The sequence below is a fragment of the Zootoca vivipara genome, chromosome 1 (assembly GCF_963506605.1).
Source record: "Zootoca vivipara chromosome 1, rZooViv1.1, whole genome shotgun sequence".
In the NCBI taxonomy this organism is placed as follows: domain Eukaryota; kingdom Metazoa; phylum Chordata; class Lepidosauria; order Squamata; family Lacertidae; genus Zootoca; species Zootoca vivipara.
This window is the reverse complement of record NC_083276.1, coordinates 72,997,240-73,014,353: the sequence shown is the minus strand read 5'-3', so window position 1 is coordinate 73,014,353 and position 17,114 is coordinate 72,997,240. Positions and strand designations below refer to the sequence as shown.

Genomic DNA, 17,114 nt, shown 5'->3' with positions numbered 1-17,114 from the left:
GTTTGCGTTTTTTGCTTGTGCCAACTATTCCCTCCAACACACATATTTTCTCATTTCTCTTCTGCTCACACTTTATGCCCTTAGTATATTGGATTGAGTTTGTTTTAACATATATATCATGCAATCCTGTGCATATTTATTGGATGTCAACAATGCCCAATGAGGATTAATTCAGTGTGTTCAGGATTGCAGCTTCAGTCTGGTCCATGTACTGTATGAGACCTCAGAGTGGACTTCTGTAAATAGTGGCTGGGGAAACCCAGCCAGATGGGTGGAGTATTATTATTATTATTATTATTATTATTATTATTATTATTATTATTATGTCAGAGGTTTATGTACATCAACATTTTGTCAGAAATTCTAGCTTGTTTTGAATAGTTCAATAAAAACACAACTCTCCACAGTGAGGTGTGTTTTTAGTGCCCAACCCCACTAAATTTGAAGCTATTAGTCCCAGTTTAAAACTGGAATAGCTGAAACGGAATCCTCAAAATGTAGTCTTGCTGCTTTTGTAAAATACCTTCACATCTGAATCACTGAAATTTCAGCCTGCTGTGGAATGGTGTATATATACTATAGGGTATATTGAAGTAGTTCATGGGGACTTGTTTGTTTGTCTTTTTAATGAGTGTCCCAACTTATTTTGAATATAAATAGCATAGCCTTTTGCCTGTCTGCAACTTTCTCTGGCAGCTGTGTCTAAATGTAGTGACAAAAATCAGTCAGCCTCCCCCACTCCCCGTCCCGATTACTTATTGGGCTTATACAAGGCGAGATATTAAATACACTTTTGTCTGTCACCCAGCCACGGGCAGGGGAGGGGGAATTTGCCAGTTGCTAACGGATACCTGGCATTTTTGTGTATGACCATGAAGAACAGCTTGTGAACTTTCACCTCTGATGTTTCCTGAATAACATGGGTCTCATTTAGGTCAATAAGCCTTTATCAAAACGTCAGGAGTGAAAAATGTGTCTTGGTGTAAGCCGACTGGTCGTTCTCTCCAGTTGCAGGAGTCTATAGAACAATCAATGTTCTCTAAGCTTGTCTGCATGTCATGCAAAGAACTGGATGACAGTAACCATTGACTACATGTCTGTTTCATTGTCTTTAGGGCAGCCCACATTTGCATATTTGTCAGTGTTCCTGTTATCCAATGAACCATGGAGGGTCTTTAAAAACACACAACTCTCATGCAAATTTCACTCACACAACACCCCCCCCCTCCCGCACTTTGCAAATCTGAAAGCACTCACAACTTAGTCTTTTGTTTCTTTCTATTTTCGTACTCTTCTTACAAAATTAAACTCTAATTTGCATGTGTGGAGTTTTTGTTCAGAGCAACCCTGCTTTTCCCTTTCTCAGAGTTTGGTTTTGCTTGATCACTATTTATTTGTATTTTGGTGTGTTGAAATATGGTTGTTTTGCATCACATATATCGCACAAATCCCTTATAACTGCTCTTGATTACTGTATTATTATTATTATTATTATTATTAGTATTAGTAGTAGTGGTATTTAAAGACCCAGCTGGCTTATCTGTTTGCTTATTAGCTGTTTTTGTCTGGGATGGGGTGAGAATACCTAGGAGTTTTATTAATACAGTGGTACCTCGGTTTAAGTACACAATTGGTTCCAGAAGTCTGTACTTAACCTGAAGTGAACTTTCCCATTGAAAGTAATGGAAAGTGGATCAATCCGTTCCAGACGGGTCCGCGGAGTACTCAATCTGAAGCGTACTTAACCCGAAGTATGAGTGTAATTGGTTCTGGAAGTCCGTACTTAACCTGAAGCGTACTTAACCTGAAGGAACTTTCCCACTGAAAGTAATGGAAAGTGGATTAATCCGTTCCAGACAGGTCCGCGGAGTACTTAAACTGAAAGTACTCAAACCGAGGCGTACTTAAACCGAAGTATGACTGAACCCTGAAAAGCACACAAGAGAATCTTAGGATTTGTGAGCATGTGTAAAAGTTAATAACATATAAGCTAAGAGAAAAAGGTCTCTTGATATTTTCATGTATGCAGCTGGATCACTCACAGTGCAATCCTATACAAACTCAGAAGTAAGCTCCACTGAATGTAATGGGGCTTACACCCAGATAGATATACCGTATCTGAGATTTCACTGAAATTCAGTATTTTCGAATTAGAGGGAGAATTCTGCTGCCCACTAAATATTGTGCTTAAATAACATGAATGAAAGGGAAAATAATTGTTCCATCACATGCTGAACTCCATTATCAGATTCTGAGAAGAGTTTTCCTACGAAATGAAACACACAAAAAAATATTACTTGCTTTCCCTTCTCACACTTTATAGATGTGAGACTTATACTTTTCTGATACAAGGTCTGTATTTATGCTATCTGAATAACATTATTATTTTATAAGTAATGGGTTTGAAATTAAAGTTGCAAACCTAATTGAACTTCCAGTGAATTAAGTGCCATTGAACTTGGCTAAGACTTTGAGATGAGATTCGCATCCAATTATGGCAAGTGGGATTTTGTTTTGTTTTTATCACATGGAAATCAGCAAAATACCATGTAATAGTTTTTAAACTTTTAATCATTCTCCTGATTGTTTGTTCCTACAGGGCATTACCATATATATTTTTCTGACTCACAGTTCTCATATTTCATTTTCTGCTAATACCACCTGAAAAGTATTAAAAGCATGTTATATATTAATCTGACCCCCCCCCCGGTCTGTTTCCTCTAGGAAATTGTATTAGTGGTATTTTTTGGAACCGAGTATGTAGTTCGATTGTGGTCTTCAGGGTGCCGCAGTAAATACGTTGGCTTCTGGGGAAGACTTCGTTTTGCTAGGAAACCCATTTCTATCATTGGTGAGTATATAAAGTTCTCGATGGCTCCCATTGCATAAAAGGAATTCCCATAGTGATTTCTATCATTTTCAAAAAATAAAGAGAAAATGTTTTCTTGTATAAAAAACAAAGCAAACCCCCAAAGCTCAAAACAGTTTACAAAAAGAATGAAGCAATAAAATTATCAGTAAGAAGAGTTTTTAAAAAGCTATTTAAAACATTCAAATAAAAATTAAAACCAATTACAGTGGAACCTTGGTTTTCGAACGTAATACATTCCGGAAGACCGTTCAACTTCCGAAACGTTCGAAAACCAAGGCATGCATTTCCAGAAGCTCAATATGGAAGCCGTGTAGCACATTCAGCTTCTGAAACGCATTCAAAATCCGAAGCAGTTACATCCGGGTTTTCGGCGTTCAAAAGCCGAAACATTTGACTTCCGAGACGTTCGAAAACCGAGGTACCACTGTATAAGCTAGAACAGTGTTTTTCAACCACTGTTCCGCGGCACACTAGTGTGCCGCGAGATGTTGCCTGGTGTGCCGTGGGAGAATTACTTTATATATAGTCAATATAGGCACAGAGTTAATTTTTTAAACATTTTCTAATGGTGGTGTGCCTCGTGATTTGTTTCATGAAAGAAGTGTGCCTTTGCCCAAAAAAGGTTGAAAAACACTGAGCTAGAAAAATATTAAAACACATCAACTTTATACATATCTAGGTAGGCTTGTCTAAAGTGTTTTTAGTAGGTGTCAAAACATGCTCCTGCTTGATGTGTGGATGCCGCCACACTAGAAGTCCGATTTCATACAAATGTGGTACAAGCATTACGCAGCATCTATAAAAGTACCTGTTCCACAGATCAAAGCAGTCAAGTAGGAATATATGGGGTAAGGTGATTTCCCAGGTAAACTGGTCCCAGGTTGTTCAGGGCTTTCTATACTAATAGTAACACTGTGAACATGGCCTGCTGGCAAATTGGCAACCAGTGCAGGTTTCTGAGCAGAGGTGTTGTATGCTGAGAAGGTCTCACCCCTTCAGGAATTGTGCTGCAGTATTCTATGCTAACTGCAAATTCTGGATCAAGTGCAAAGGAAGCCCCACACAGTACACATTGCAGTTATCTAGTCCTGAACTGCACGAAGTACTATGACTAGGCTTTCCCAGTCCAGAAAAGGTCATAGTTGTGTCAAAGGTGCTTCTAGCAATTGAGGCTGCCTGGGTCTCTAGTGACTGTATGTTGTTGTCTTTTAATTTTCCAGATCTAATTGTAGTTGTTGCTTCAATGATCGTGCTTTGTGTGGGTTCTAAAGGCCAGGTTTTTGCAACCTCTGCTATCAGGTAAAATGATTAAATCTAATTTGAAAATCCTTTCTTTTTCCACCCTGTTAAAAAGTGTATCTCTTAATTCACTTTTCCCCATCTCAGTGCCATGTACCGGTTAGAATGTTAGAGCATAGCTGTCAAGTCTCCCATTTTTCACGGGAAACCCCCGTATTTAAATCCATTTCCCGCTGTTATCTTGAATCGCAAAATAACCCATAAATCCCCTGGATTTATAAGAAAGCAGCTCCTGCCGGCCAGGGAAGCTCCTCAGCTGCGTAAATGTCCCAGCTCCCGGCTGGCTGCTCGCTCCCGGCTTGCCGAGTGCTGCCGGAAATTGCCTCTGTGCATGCCCGGGCATGTGCAGAAGCAAATTTGGGTGCCCACACATGCGGACACGGGCAGCCTGGCACCGGAAGTCGCTTCTGCGCATGTTATATTGAATCGCAAAATATCCCATAAATCCCCTGGATTTATAAGAAAGCAGCTCCTGCCGGCCAGGGAAGCTCCTCAGCTGCGTAAATGTCCCAGCTCCCGGCTGGCTGCTCGCTCACTTGGCTTGCCGAGTGCTGCCGGAAATTGCCTCTGTGCATGCCCGGGCATGTGCAGAAGCAAATTTGGGTGCCCACACATGCGGACACAGGCAGCCCGGCACCGGAAGTCGCTTCTGCGCATGTCTGGACATGCGCAGAACCAATTTCCGGTGCCGCTCTGCCCATGTCTGGGCACCGGAAATTGGGCAGAGCCGGCACTGGAAATCGCTTCTGCGCATGTCTGAACATGTGCAGAAGCGACTTCCGGTGCCGCGCTGCTGCTAATCCCTTATTTTCCAATCCGGAAGTTGACAGCTATGAGTTAGAGTGGTTAGATTTGGACTGGGGCTTGGGAGGTTCAAATCGCCAATTCCCCATCACTCCCTCCCTCTTAATGCAGCCAGAACTCTACAAGTTTGTTATGAGGATAAAATGCAGAGGGGGAAAAATCATGTATGCTCCCTTGAGCTCTTTGGAGGAAAGGTGGGGTATGGATGTACGGACTAAATAATAGCAATTTGAAAACTCACTCTTCCACTCTCAAACATCTGTTCTCACTTTTTTCATTCACTTTTCTTTTAATGAACTTCATTCTAGAGGCATCCGATTTCTGCAGATCCTGCGAATGCTTCATGTGGATCGTCAGGGTGGCACATGGAGATTGCTGGGGTCAGTCGTTTTCATACACAGACAGGTATGTAAAAACTTAGAAAGGAAGTTCAAGTAATAAGGATGTTTTACTGTTGGGCTGCCAGATTCCATAGACCATATACTGTTCTCGGGGTTAAAGGTAAAGGTAAAGGTAAAGGGACCCCTGACCATTAGGTCCAGTCGTGGACGACTCTGGGTTTGCGGGTTTGCGGCACTCATCTCGCTTTATTGGCCGAGGGAGCCTGTGTACAGCTTCCAGGTCATGTGGCCAGCATGACTAAGCCGCTTCTGGTGAACCAGAGCAGCGCATGGAAACGGCGTTTACCTTCCTTCCGGAGCGGTACCTATTTATCTACCGTACTTGCACTTTGAGGTGCTTTTAAACCACTAGGTTGGCAGGAGCAGGGACCAAGCAAAGGGAGCTCACCCCGTCATGGGGATTCGAACCGCCGACTTCAGACTTTACTCACAGTTAATCACATTTAATCAGTTTAATTAATTAGCTGATTAACTAATGTTATTTGATTGACTAAGGCTGCAATCCTATACCTGGAGTAAGCCTGACTGAACTCAGTAATGGGGCTTACTTTTAAGTGTGTGTGTGTGTGTGTGTATTTCAACTGTAAGGTTTCTTTTACTGGGTGACAGACCTAATTATTTTAAAATCACTGTGTGTGCAAGCAAATCCCTGTAAAAATAATTTGCTGTGGTTTTGATGTACATAACTTGTTCAGTTCTGCTAGTTCCAATCTTACTTTCTCTCACATATGGCCACTTGAATCCATTAAGTCTTACTTCTGAGTAGACGTGCATAGTATTGTGCTGTCAGTTAATCCTTTGTTGTTTTGAGAACAAGGTTAAAAATATCATTTTTCCAACTTCAGTTTGCAATTCTGCTGCATCAAAGTAACTGACAATAATATTTTTTGACCTAGTATTAAGGTATAATGATTTGCTAAGTGCAAATTGGAAATATCACGTGGTAGTCAACTAAGCATTATGCAGAGTAGAGTGACGGAAATTAACGAACTGTTTGATTAATGTTTAATCGGTTAAATTCAGTGTGGTAGCTGAGCGCAGTAATCAGTCATTTGTTTTATAAAATAGCATTTGGCAGTAGCAGTATTCTATGTGCCTCTAGTTATTCATTAATTTGCTCTTATTCTTCTTTTCAGGAATTGATAACCACTCTGTACATTGGATTTCTAGGCCTGATTTTTTCTTCTTATTTTGTGTACTTGGCTGAAAAAGATGCTGTGAATGATTCAGGCGAACATGAATTTAGCAGCTATGCAGATGCCCTTTGGTGGGGAGTAGTAAGTATAATCCATAGTACAGTTTCAAAATTAGAAGATTAGAAGAGCCTTTTTGTCCTAATGTGATAATTTCTAGTATTTCTATGAAGTGTCCTCATTCAGATGTAACACTTAAACCATTACTGATGGTGTTGCATCTAGTTTGACCATTTTTCACAACATTTGTATAGGAAACATTGTGGTTGGTTGCTATAAAATAACCAAGGATCTAGCCTATGTTTAGCCTATTAACTGTGTTTGGGTTGTTGTGTATGCACTTTCTTGATTTGAGATAGTAAGGACTTGTGAATGTCATTTAACTTGGTATAATGGACCAGACTCTGCATGTGGGTCCAGGCCAGGCATCCCCAAACTGCGGCCCTCCAGATGTTTTGGCCTGCAGCTCCCATGATCCCTAGCTAACAGGACCAGTGGTCGGGGAAGATGGGAATTGTAGTCCAAAACATCTGGAGGGCCGAAGTTTGGGGATGCCTGGTCCAGACCTTGAAAACCCACTTTTTATGAATGGAGTTTTCAGGATTTCTGCTCTAGTTCCAGCGCTTACCACTCATTGTGTGAGTTATGCAAGCAGCAGAAAACAATATCCTGAATCTCGTAGGGAAGATAAAGAAAGGCCTTCAGTCAAACTAGCCCACAGTGATTCTGGTTGTACCCCAGAAATATAGGGCAGCAAAGTGACATTCAGCTTCAGCAAAGCAGAAGTTTGCCCAGAATTCTGCATGTACCGAAGGCACCCAGAATCTCCTGTCTCATTGGGCTGAAAAATGGAAGGTGAGGCGTTCCTCACCTTCCATCACCAAAGAAGTGCTCAATTCGCTCTTCCTGAAACTTGCAGGTGGCATCAGGAGGGCTCAATCAGTTCAGAGCAGTACTGGAGCAACAACTGTACTGCTGTTGGTCCTGAAAATGGAATGTGCTTTCTTGTGTCAGGTTTTTTTGCTCTTAGCATAGCCTCTCTTGTTCTGGTATTGTACCTTTGTTTCTTGTGTAGGCCTGCCATTGCAAATTTACCCAGTGTTTGCTCTCGTTACTTTCACTTGACACCAGTTAAGCTGAATATGGATACCACCATCAAGATAATGCAGACTGCAGGTCTTTTCTGGAGCCACCTTGGTCAACAACATGGACAGGCAATGTCCAAGGATATTTAGACAGGGGGGGACCAGATTTGCTAAATGAGCACATCCAGTCCTCCAAATAAGTGTTGTACAGATACACCACACATTCAGTAACTGAGAAACGGGATGGCAGTTTTCAGATTTTTACCTCTGTTATGTAGCCTTCTACAGTCATACCTCGGTTTAAGTACGCTTTGGTTTGAGTACTTTCAGTTTAAGTACTCCGCCGACCTGTCTGGAACGGATTAATCCACTTTCCATTACTTTCAATGGGAATGTTCGTTTCAGGTTAAGTACGCTTCAGGTTAAGTACGGACTGCCAGAACCAATTACACTCATACTTTGGGTTAAGTACGCTTCAGTTTAAGTACTCCATGGACCGTCTGGAACGGATTAATCCACTTTCCATTACTTTCAATGGGAAAGTTCACTTCAGGTTAAGTACAGACTTCCGGAACCAATTGTGTACTTAAACTGAGGTACCACTGTATATGAACTCTATGAATCTCCCCCTTCCATTTTCTTATATGTAAAATAGTAAATACAATGCAATCTCTTCTGGGATCAGCAAACTTGCTTTTTAAGCTTTTAATCTCTTTCTAAGGGGCTACATTACACTATAATGTGTTCAGCTTCTTCAGAGGAGTGGCTTACACGGCTTCTTAATTAAAGGTGGCAGATGTAACCATATGCAAAAAAGGCACTGCCTTGATTTTTGGCAGCAAAAGTATACTTTTGTCAAGCATGAGTGGCGCTTTGTAAGGGCTGCAAAGCTTTCCTCAATAGGAATGGAAAAAATTAGCCTTTAAAAAGAAGGCAAAGCAAAAGGGAGAAAATACAGTCCCCAGCAACATAAGCAGTAATATGCATACAATCTGAATACAATTCCCATTGCTGAATAATCCTTTGAAGATTGGAACAAAAAGATTTCAAACCAAGTGGTCAGGAACTAAAACATAAGACTGAGTTTCAGAGATAGCAGATTCAAGCTAGCCACAATCTCAACTGCTGCAACCATTCTTTCCACCAAATTTAGGTATTTTAAGACTATGTTTGATTGCTTTTGGTTGGAAGCTAGAAATCAAATGAATCCTGATGTTGGAGATGCATGAATGCATTTCAGATTGCATTTTTCTTTTGCTACAAGCAGCTCCGGTGTGTGTGTGTGTGTGTGTGTGTGTGTGTGTGTGTGCGTGTGATATGCTATGAAGGACTGGAGTGGGGACAGTGTCTAACCCTTCCCCCTGTGATACAACCCAGGCCCAGATCCCTCCTGAAGCTGGTGCACATCCATTCAAGCTGAATGTTGGAAGATTCAGGACAGATAAAAGAAATAACTTCTTCACGCAGAGCATAGCTAAACCATGGAACTCACTCCCACAGGAGGCAGTGATGGCCGCCAACTGAGATGGCTTTAAAAGAGAATTAGACAAATTTGTTAAGGAGAGGGCTATCAAAGCCTACTAGCCATGATGATGGCCATGCTCTGCCTCGGCAGCCAGTGAGAGGAGGTAGTGCTCCTGAATACAAGTTGCTTGGAACCACAGGAGTGGAGAACGCTGTTGCGCACAAATCCTGCTTGCCGGTTTCCCACAGGCATCTGGCTGGCCTCTCTGAAAATAGGATGCTGGACTAGACGGGCCATTGGCCTGATCCAACAGGCTCTTCTTATGTTCTGGTATTGGGGGGGAAACATAGTGGCAGTGGCTATTCAATTAATCAGTGGCTATTAAACTAATCCCAAACTACGACCTCCTACTATTTTTGGACTACAACTCCCACCGTCCCTTGCTAGCAGGACCAGTGGTCAGGGATGATGTCATTGTAGTCCAAAAACAGCTGGAGACCCAAATTTGGGAAACCCTGGGGGAAATACAGGAAGCTGTGCTTTTGGTGATTGTTGTGTGATGCTCTTGCATCAAGGTTGCATTGTAACCCCTAAAAATATGTTTACCTTTGAACAACCGTATTTCAAAGGTATCACTGAGTAGTTTGACTGGAATATAGCCTCTTTGATCATGAACCCTTCTGTCACTACTAGGTTTTACTAGATGGAAAGAGAAATAAAATAAGACATCCTAGACTTTAGATTTCTTACATACTTATTTCAACACAAGAAAGATTAAAAAGAACAAACTTTAATATATGGCACTAACTGTTAGTTGTGAGCATGAATCAGACTAAGCTAAGCAGTTTTCTGTCCCATCAGTTTAAGTGGCAGGAGTAAACATGCACTGAACCTCTTCCTATTTAATTTAATTCAGTGTTTTAATTTTGGCTAGCACACACACGTGTCACTGTGATTGATAGTGTAGAGCAAACCTTCTACTGTTTCCAGTGCATTTGAGTAGTAAACATAACAGCTGGCATGCGGCAGTCTATACTTTCTGAAGTAAAACAACTAGGCTATTCAGTTTTTGTCCTAGAAAATGTCGTAAAATAACAACAATTTAATTAGACTTTCAGGCAACGTGCATAATTTGCCAATCACTATTACTCTGAAACTTCTCTTTATTTTGCCTAGATTTCTGCTGGGTTCTCAAGAAAATGGGGACCAGCTTTTTTTAATGGTGTGCTCCTTAGACACCCCATCTGTTGTCAATCCACAACTAGAGTTATCTGTTAAAATCGTCCTGATTAATAACATCTTGTGTTTTCCCATCTAAGTAATTATAAACCACATGAATGGTATGTAACAATGAATCTTTTTCAGTTACAGTGGTACCTCGGTTTATGAACACAATTGGTTCCGGAAGTCTGTTCATAAACTGAAGCGTTCATAAACTGAAGCGAACTTTCCCATTGAAAGTAATGGAAAGTGGATTAATCCGTTCCAGATGGGTCCGCGGTGTTCATAAACCGAAAATTCATAAACCGAGGTGTTCATAAACCGAGGTTCCACTGTACTTGCAACAGAGATATCGGGTTCAGGCAGGGGGTGTCATGGAACAATTGCTCACTCACAATTGCCAATTGATGCAATTTTTTTTCAAATATAAAATTGTCCCTCGCCCAGTAATGAAGTCACTTTTCTAAAGAAAAAAACAACCATTCCCAACCTGCTTTTTTATTTGGGCCAGTTTAAAGGTCATAAGGTGGAAATTCTAAATCATCCCTATATTCCTGCCGGTGACATGTATATAGTAAATGGCTATGGCCACAATCCAACAGGTGAGTGAAATGCAGCCAGTAATTTTCCATCATGCAGCAGCTTGCACTTTGGGCTCTTTGCCTTCAACAACATTGGGACCTGTCTCCACGCAGCAAATTTCTTCCCATTATGATCTGTTCCATAAACGGTGAACTCTTTCTCATACATAAAAGCCTGGTTCCAGATGGTCACCTAAAAACTAACCTTCACCCACTTGGTGCCGTCCCATTGTTTTGAGCTACAATTCCTGCCATCCCTTGCTGTTGACTATGCTGGCTAGGACTGGTGGAAGTTGTAATCTAAAAGATCTGGAAGGCACCAAATTCAGGAAGGCTGACCTAAACAACGGCACAAAGGAGAAGATGGGAGGAGAAGTACGTAATCTTCAGGGTTGCCACAGTTTGCTCATGATCACCTCAATTCAAACCATGGTTTAGGTTGTGCACCCCTCCAGACTACACCTCCCATCATCCCTAATCACTGGATATGCTGGCTGGGGCTGATGGGAGTTGTAGTCCGGAAACATCTTGAGAGCCACAGGTTGTGCACCCCTGGTTCAGGGGATCATCTGAACTAGGATAAACTTAATTTTCATGACTGTGCTAGGGAGGATCATGGTTTGAACACATCATTCTTCAATGTGAGACTATTTGCCTAAATATGGGCTTAAATCAGGCATGGGTGCTATTTCTGTTTGTAATATAGTGGTCCTTCTGCTACAGTCATTTAAAACAAACATAGAGAACTGTTTGATAATCTGATTTTCATGTATTCTGTGGGTTCTGCAGAGCAACGTTCTCTTTGGGAAAGAGGATTACAGATTTATAACGTTTCAGCTGATGATGACTTTGCCCTAGCAGAAAGCAACACTAATACACTCTAGTGCACCTAATTATTGTAGCCCCATACTTTTAGTCTTGCCTTCTGTATTGCATTACATTGTGGACTGAAGGGACCATCAACCCTCAGGAACAGCTTTTTAGGAGGTCAGCGGGTTTAAGTGGGCAGGAGGGGATCAGCAAAAATTAGGTGCCCTGACTTGAATGAGGAGTAGGAAGATAGGGGCGGTGGGGGCGGGCCACCCCGAGCGGCGGGCTCCAAGTGGCACCGTCGCAGATGCCCGCCCCACCCCCAAAACGTGCGCCCTGTCCCCGGAACGCATGTCACACCCCTACGGGAGGTGTGCCACGGCCCTCCGGGAGGCGCGCCCCACCTCCGGAATGTGCACTGCACCCCTCCGGGAGGCACGTCGTGCCCCCAGGAAGTGCGCCACGGCTTTCTGGGAGGCACGCCACGGCCCTGGAACATGCGTCCCGCTCCCAGAACGCGCGCCAGCCCCGCCCCTGCCCCCGGTGCCAGAGCATGAATTCCGCCACTGAGGAGAAGTGCCTTACACTAAATCCAATACCGTAGTATGAAAATCTGTTTGTTTGTTTTTAAAAATTGCAGTTTCAGGAATAATGGTAGGAATGCAACAGCAGTCAGTCTCAGAGCAGAATCCTGCAGTTTCCAGCATCCATCCCAGACTGTTTCTATCCTTGCAGCATTAACAAAACAAGTTCAAATGAAATTAGCATTCTGCCAGGGTTTAAAACTGCTGCCACTGTGAAAGGGCTGTATTTTATTATCCGATAAGTATTTGGTCCTGGTGTCTGTGCAATCTCTAAATACTTTTAAATTTCCATTTGCATTCCCCACCCCCACACAAGTTTAAATGAAGCAAGCCACTGTTTTTTGTCACTATTAATCCATGTACCTTTGGTTATGGTTTATTTTCTCTTTGTTATCAGCTATTTCCGATGGTAATCTTAACTTCGCTGCAGCTTCATTTCTCTAGACTATTAAACAGGGATGAGATTAGTCATACAACCACTCCTGTGGCGATTCTACTAGATCAAAGCCTTGCAGTGAGAAATGACTGTGTGTGACCATGCTTTTAATTGAAACATTTAGCTTTTCCTGCTGAGTTGTGATGAAATTTTAATGTGATAACCTATGGATAGACCTTTGTTTGCCCCTCCCCCTGACATTCCAGTGCATTTACAATGAAATTGCAGAATTCCTTTAATCTTTTTATCAGAAATTACAAGTCCACAACTGTGGGGGAGGGGGGGAGTGTAGAGAGCAAAGCAAATAAGAAAACCCACACAAGGTACAGTTTCAGGCAACATGCTTGGAACCCAGTGTTAATATGACTTTTCTCTTGACAGTTACTTGTGAGATTTGGCACAACAATTTTACTCCAGAACCAGTCCACCAAGCATTTTCCCCGACCCTTTTGCTCTGGAACAATTTGCTGTTAGATTTCTGTTTCTTTTTTTAGACAGATGGTCCTTTTAAATTGTTTTGTTGTTACTGATGCTGCTGTTTTGCTGATAGTATAAGCTGGCTTGGGGAAAATACTTTGAAAGGTGGAGAATAAATGAATAAGTTTTTCTTTTAAGTGTTTTTAAGCAACATTACAGTCTACAGATTGACTTCACAAAAACACTGTACATGAAATAAAAAACAATACAATAATAGTGCAAAAAACACAGATTAAAACTCTACAGTGCACTTTTTTATAAAGTGCAGTCACAATTAATAAAAACACAGTAATTAATTGAATGTGGGTTGAAATTAAAATGTATCTAGAGTTCTCTTGAAAGTTGTTTTGTGCTTGTTGGTGTAGCTCTTTGGTTATTTGGGTGTTAAGCGATAGGCCAAGCTTTCTGTAAGCTTCTGCGAAGATATTTAGGACTAGTGGATTTCAGCCCGCTCAATAACGGGCGCTAGAATCCTGGGGTTCGGAGAAGCGCTTGCGCAGCGCTTCTCCGAAGCCTGGGACCTGTCCTTGTTGTCGGCGGCAGGGGGGCAGGAACGGAGGAGGAGAAAGCGCTGTTTTCTCCTGCTCCGTTCCTCTCCCCCAGCCGCCGAGAGGAAGGAGACATCCCGGGGTTCGGAGAAGTGCTTGCGCAGCACTTTTCCGAAGCCTGGGACCTGTCCTTGTTGTCGGCGGCAGGGGGGCAGGAACGGAGGAGGAGAAAACGCTGCTTTCTCCTCCTTCCTTCCTCTCCTCCAGCCGCCGACAGGAAGGACGGGGGACACAAATGCCTACCTCGCCGCCGCTCCTCTTACGGGCCAGGGAGGGTTGTGAGGAGGAGGCCTCCGCCGGCCTCCACCCTCGCTTCCCTGACGTGCCCTGCAGTGAGGCGGTGTCCGGCCGGAAGCGACAGTTGGAGGAGGCAGAGGGGGGGGAGAGAGAGCGCGTGCAGTCTCTGCTGTCCAATCCCTGTGTCCCTGGGGCCCATGCGCAGTAGCCCAGGGACACACGGGAAAACGTGGACGCAGGGACACTTCCATTTTATATATATAGATGGTTTGGAGGTCATCCTCTGAGTGTGCACACACTACATTGTCACCAGCATACTGAAGCTCTAAGATGGAATTAAAAAAAAATTCCTTCCAGTACCTGTAACTAGCTCTATGATGGAAGTTATGGTAACCTTACTATTTGCTTTCAGCCTACTCAGATTAAACAGGCAACATGCTTGGAACCCAGTGTTAATATGACTTTTCTCTTGACAGTTACTTGTGAGATTTGGCACAACAATTTTACTCCAGAACCAGTCCACCAAGCATTTTCCCCGACCCTTTTGCTCTGGAACAATTTGCTGTTAGATTTCTGTTTCTTTTTTTAGACAGATGGTCCTTTTAAATTGTTTTGTTGTTACTGATGCTGCTGTTTTGCTGATAGTATAAGCTGGCTTGGGGAAAATACTTTGAAAGGTGGAGAATAAATGAATAAGTTTTTCTTTTAAGTGTTTTTAAGCAACATTACAGTCTACAGATTGACTTCACAAAAACACTGTACATGAAATAAAAAACAATACAATAATAGTGCAAAAAACACAGATTAAAACTCTACAGTGCACTTTTTTATAAAGTGCAGTCACAATTAATAAAAACACAGTAATTAATTGAATGTGGGTTGAAATAAAAATGTATCTAGAGGCAGAGGGGGGGAGAGAGAGCGCGTGCAGTCTCTGCTGTCCAATCCCTGTGTCCCTGGGGCCCATGCGCAGTAGCCCAGGGACACACGGGAAAACGTGGACGCAGGGACACTTCCATTTTATATATATAGATGGTTTGGAGGTCATCCTCTGAGTGTGCACACACTACATTGTCACCAGCATACTGAAGCTCTAAGATGGAATTAAAAAAAAATTCCTTCCAGTACCTGTAACTAGCTCTATGATGGAAGTTATGGTAACCTTACTATTTGCTTTCAGCCTACTCAGATTAAACAGCCTACTCTGTTCAGTATATGATTTCTACCTCATTGGGGCGTTTCCCTTTGACAATTTGTAGGGTCATGGCGATGAAGATAATACCGGTAAATAGAATTGGGGCGATAACACATCCATTTATTGCCTGATCCCACCGTGAATGGTTCACTTTGAGAGCCATTGTTGCCACCATATTATCATGGAGGAGCCTAATATGTTCACAAATTTATCTGGGCAGCCGATTTTCAGAAGGACAGTCCACAGGGCAGTATGATTTACAGTGTCGAAGGCTGGGTCAGGTCAATAAACACCATATAAAGGGATTGGAATGTTAGGAATGATAAGGCCATACAAACCTCCTCAGAGGGGGGACTCCACAAATGTGAGACCACTCTGAGAGAAGACCCTATCCCTTGTACCCCCAAAACTAATGTTTGTACTGATGGGCAAGGAAGCAGGGCCTCAGAAGCTGATCTCAAAGTTAGTACAGGGTCTATATTAAACCTTAAATTTTATGTTTCTAAAATTGCTTACAGTATCTATCTGTGACTAGCCTGTATCTACCTTACCGTACAATCCATTCTAGTCATGACCCACAGAATTTGGTGCAGCTATTACAACTGTCCATTATTGACATTTATGTATTTATTTAATAAAAATTATATACCATTTGATTGGTTGTTTTTTTTAAAAAAACAACAACGCCCTCAAAGCATTTTTAAAAATTCCTTTAATCAAGCTTCTTATATATTTACTAAGGGACAAATTCCAAAGAATTAAACATTAAAAAACAAACAAAAAAACTGTGTTAGTTTACTATAGAAAAAAGGGTATCATGGCACCTCAAAATATGCTTAGAGTAATTATAGGTTAGGGTCCAAGTTATATAATAAGTTTGTAGTATACAAAGGTTTATGCCTCAGTAAACGGAATGTGTTACAAGGTTCTTTGTCATATTGACTTAGGATATGTCTGCATGCCAATGAAAGCCCACCAACGAGGCTATAACATTTTAATGAAACAACATAATTATTTGTTTACACATCATCCTAGTCTCATGGGTGGCTTTTCATCTGACTGTCATTGTTCTTTGTGAGTTATGTTCTTATAACTTTCAACTATACTGGCCTTTGCTGGAAAATGATACCATAAACTTTTCAACAATGCTGAATGCTTGGCTCCAAAGCTGTTGGAAGAGCTAATACATCCTTCTGTGAATAATAGTGTTGTAAAACTATCCAGCTGACCAAACAAACCTATTCAAATATTCTCTCCCTTTTATTTTTTTACAATTCTAGTTTTGTAATAAAGTGGCTTTCAGGAGCAAATAACTTATTCTGTACAGCCCCCCCCCACCGTATTATGTAAATAAAACATGCTTACAGATTTCACAACTGTTTGTGTTGGGCTTGAAGGTAACTTTGTATTATGATAGCTCAGCTTACTGAAGTGAATTGTAAAGAAACAGGCCAATTCTCTGCTGTTGGGACAGTCCACAATCTGTCCCAGCCCCATTGTAATTGACACAAAATGGTGCAAGAGGATGGAAGAGAATTGTGCAATGGAGTCTTTGACATTGCTGCTACCTTTTGTTATACCTGCTTGTTCAGGACATGTTCCTGAACAAGATACCGTAATTGCTATGTTTTTAATGTAGGCATGGATTAAGACCTGAACAAAATTGGGACGGGGGACTCTCTCTCCCTCTCCCTCTCTCTCTCTCCCTCTCTCTCTCTCTCTCTTTCTCTTTCTCTCTGTGTGTGAGTGTCCACAGTCTCAGGAAGTGGTTTATCTTACTACTTGTTTTCTAATTTGTTTAACTGGAGGTACCATGGACTGAAGCTGGGGATTCCTGCATGCAGCGCTACTGTCCTTTCTGCTTCAGCGTTTTTCCAAAGCCTAACATGAAAAATTGGAAATTTGG

At 41.9% G+C, this 17,114-nt stretch overlaps 1 protein-coding gene across 2 annotated transcripts in view; it reads left to right on the top strand.

The window, feature by feature from the left end:
- KCNQ1 (potassium voltage-gated channel subfamily Q member 1) overlaps positions 1–17,114 on the top strand; it is a 282,319-nt gene that overhangs the window by 73,895 nt on the left and 191,310 nt on the right. For both annotated transcript variants that reach the window (XM_035120964.2, XM_035120972.2), the window contains exons 3-6: positions 2,725–2,851; positions 4,093–4,171; positions 5,284–5,380; positions 6,513–6,653. In XM_035120964.2, the coding sequence (XP_034976855.1) occupies positions 2,725–2,851; positions 4,093–4,171; positions 5,284–5,380; positions 6,513–6,653 (444 nt within the window). The remainder of the gene's footprint in view (positions 1–2,724; positions 2,852–4,092; positions 4,172–5,283; positions 5,381–6,512; positions 6,654–17,114) is intronic.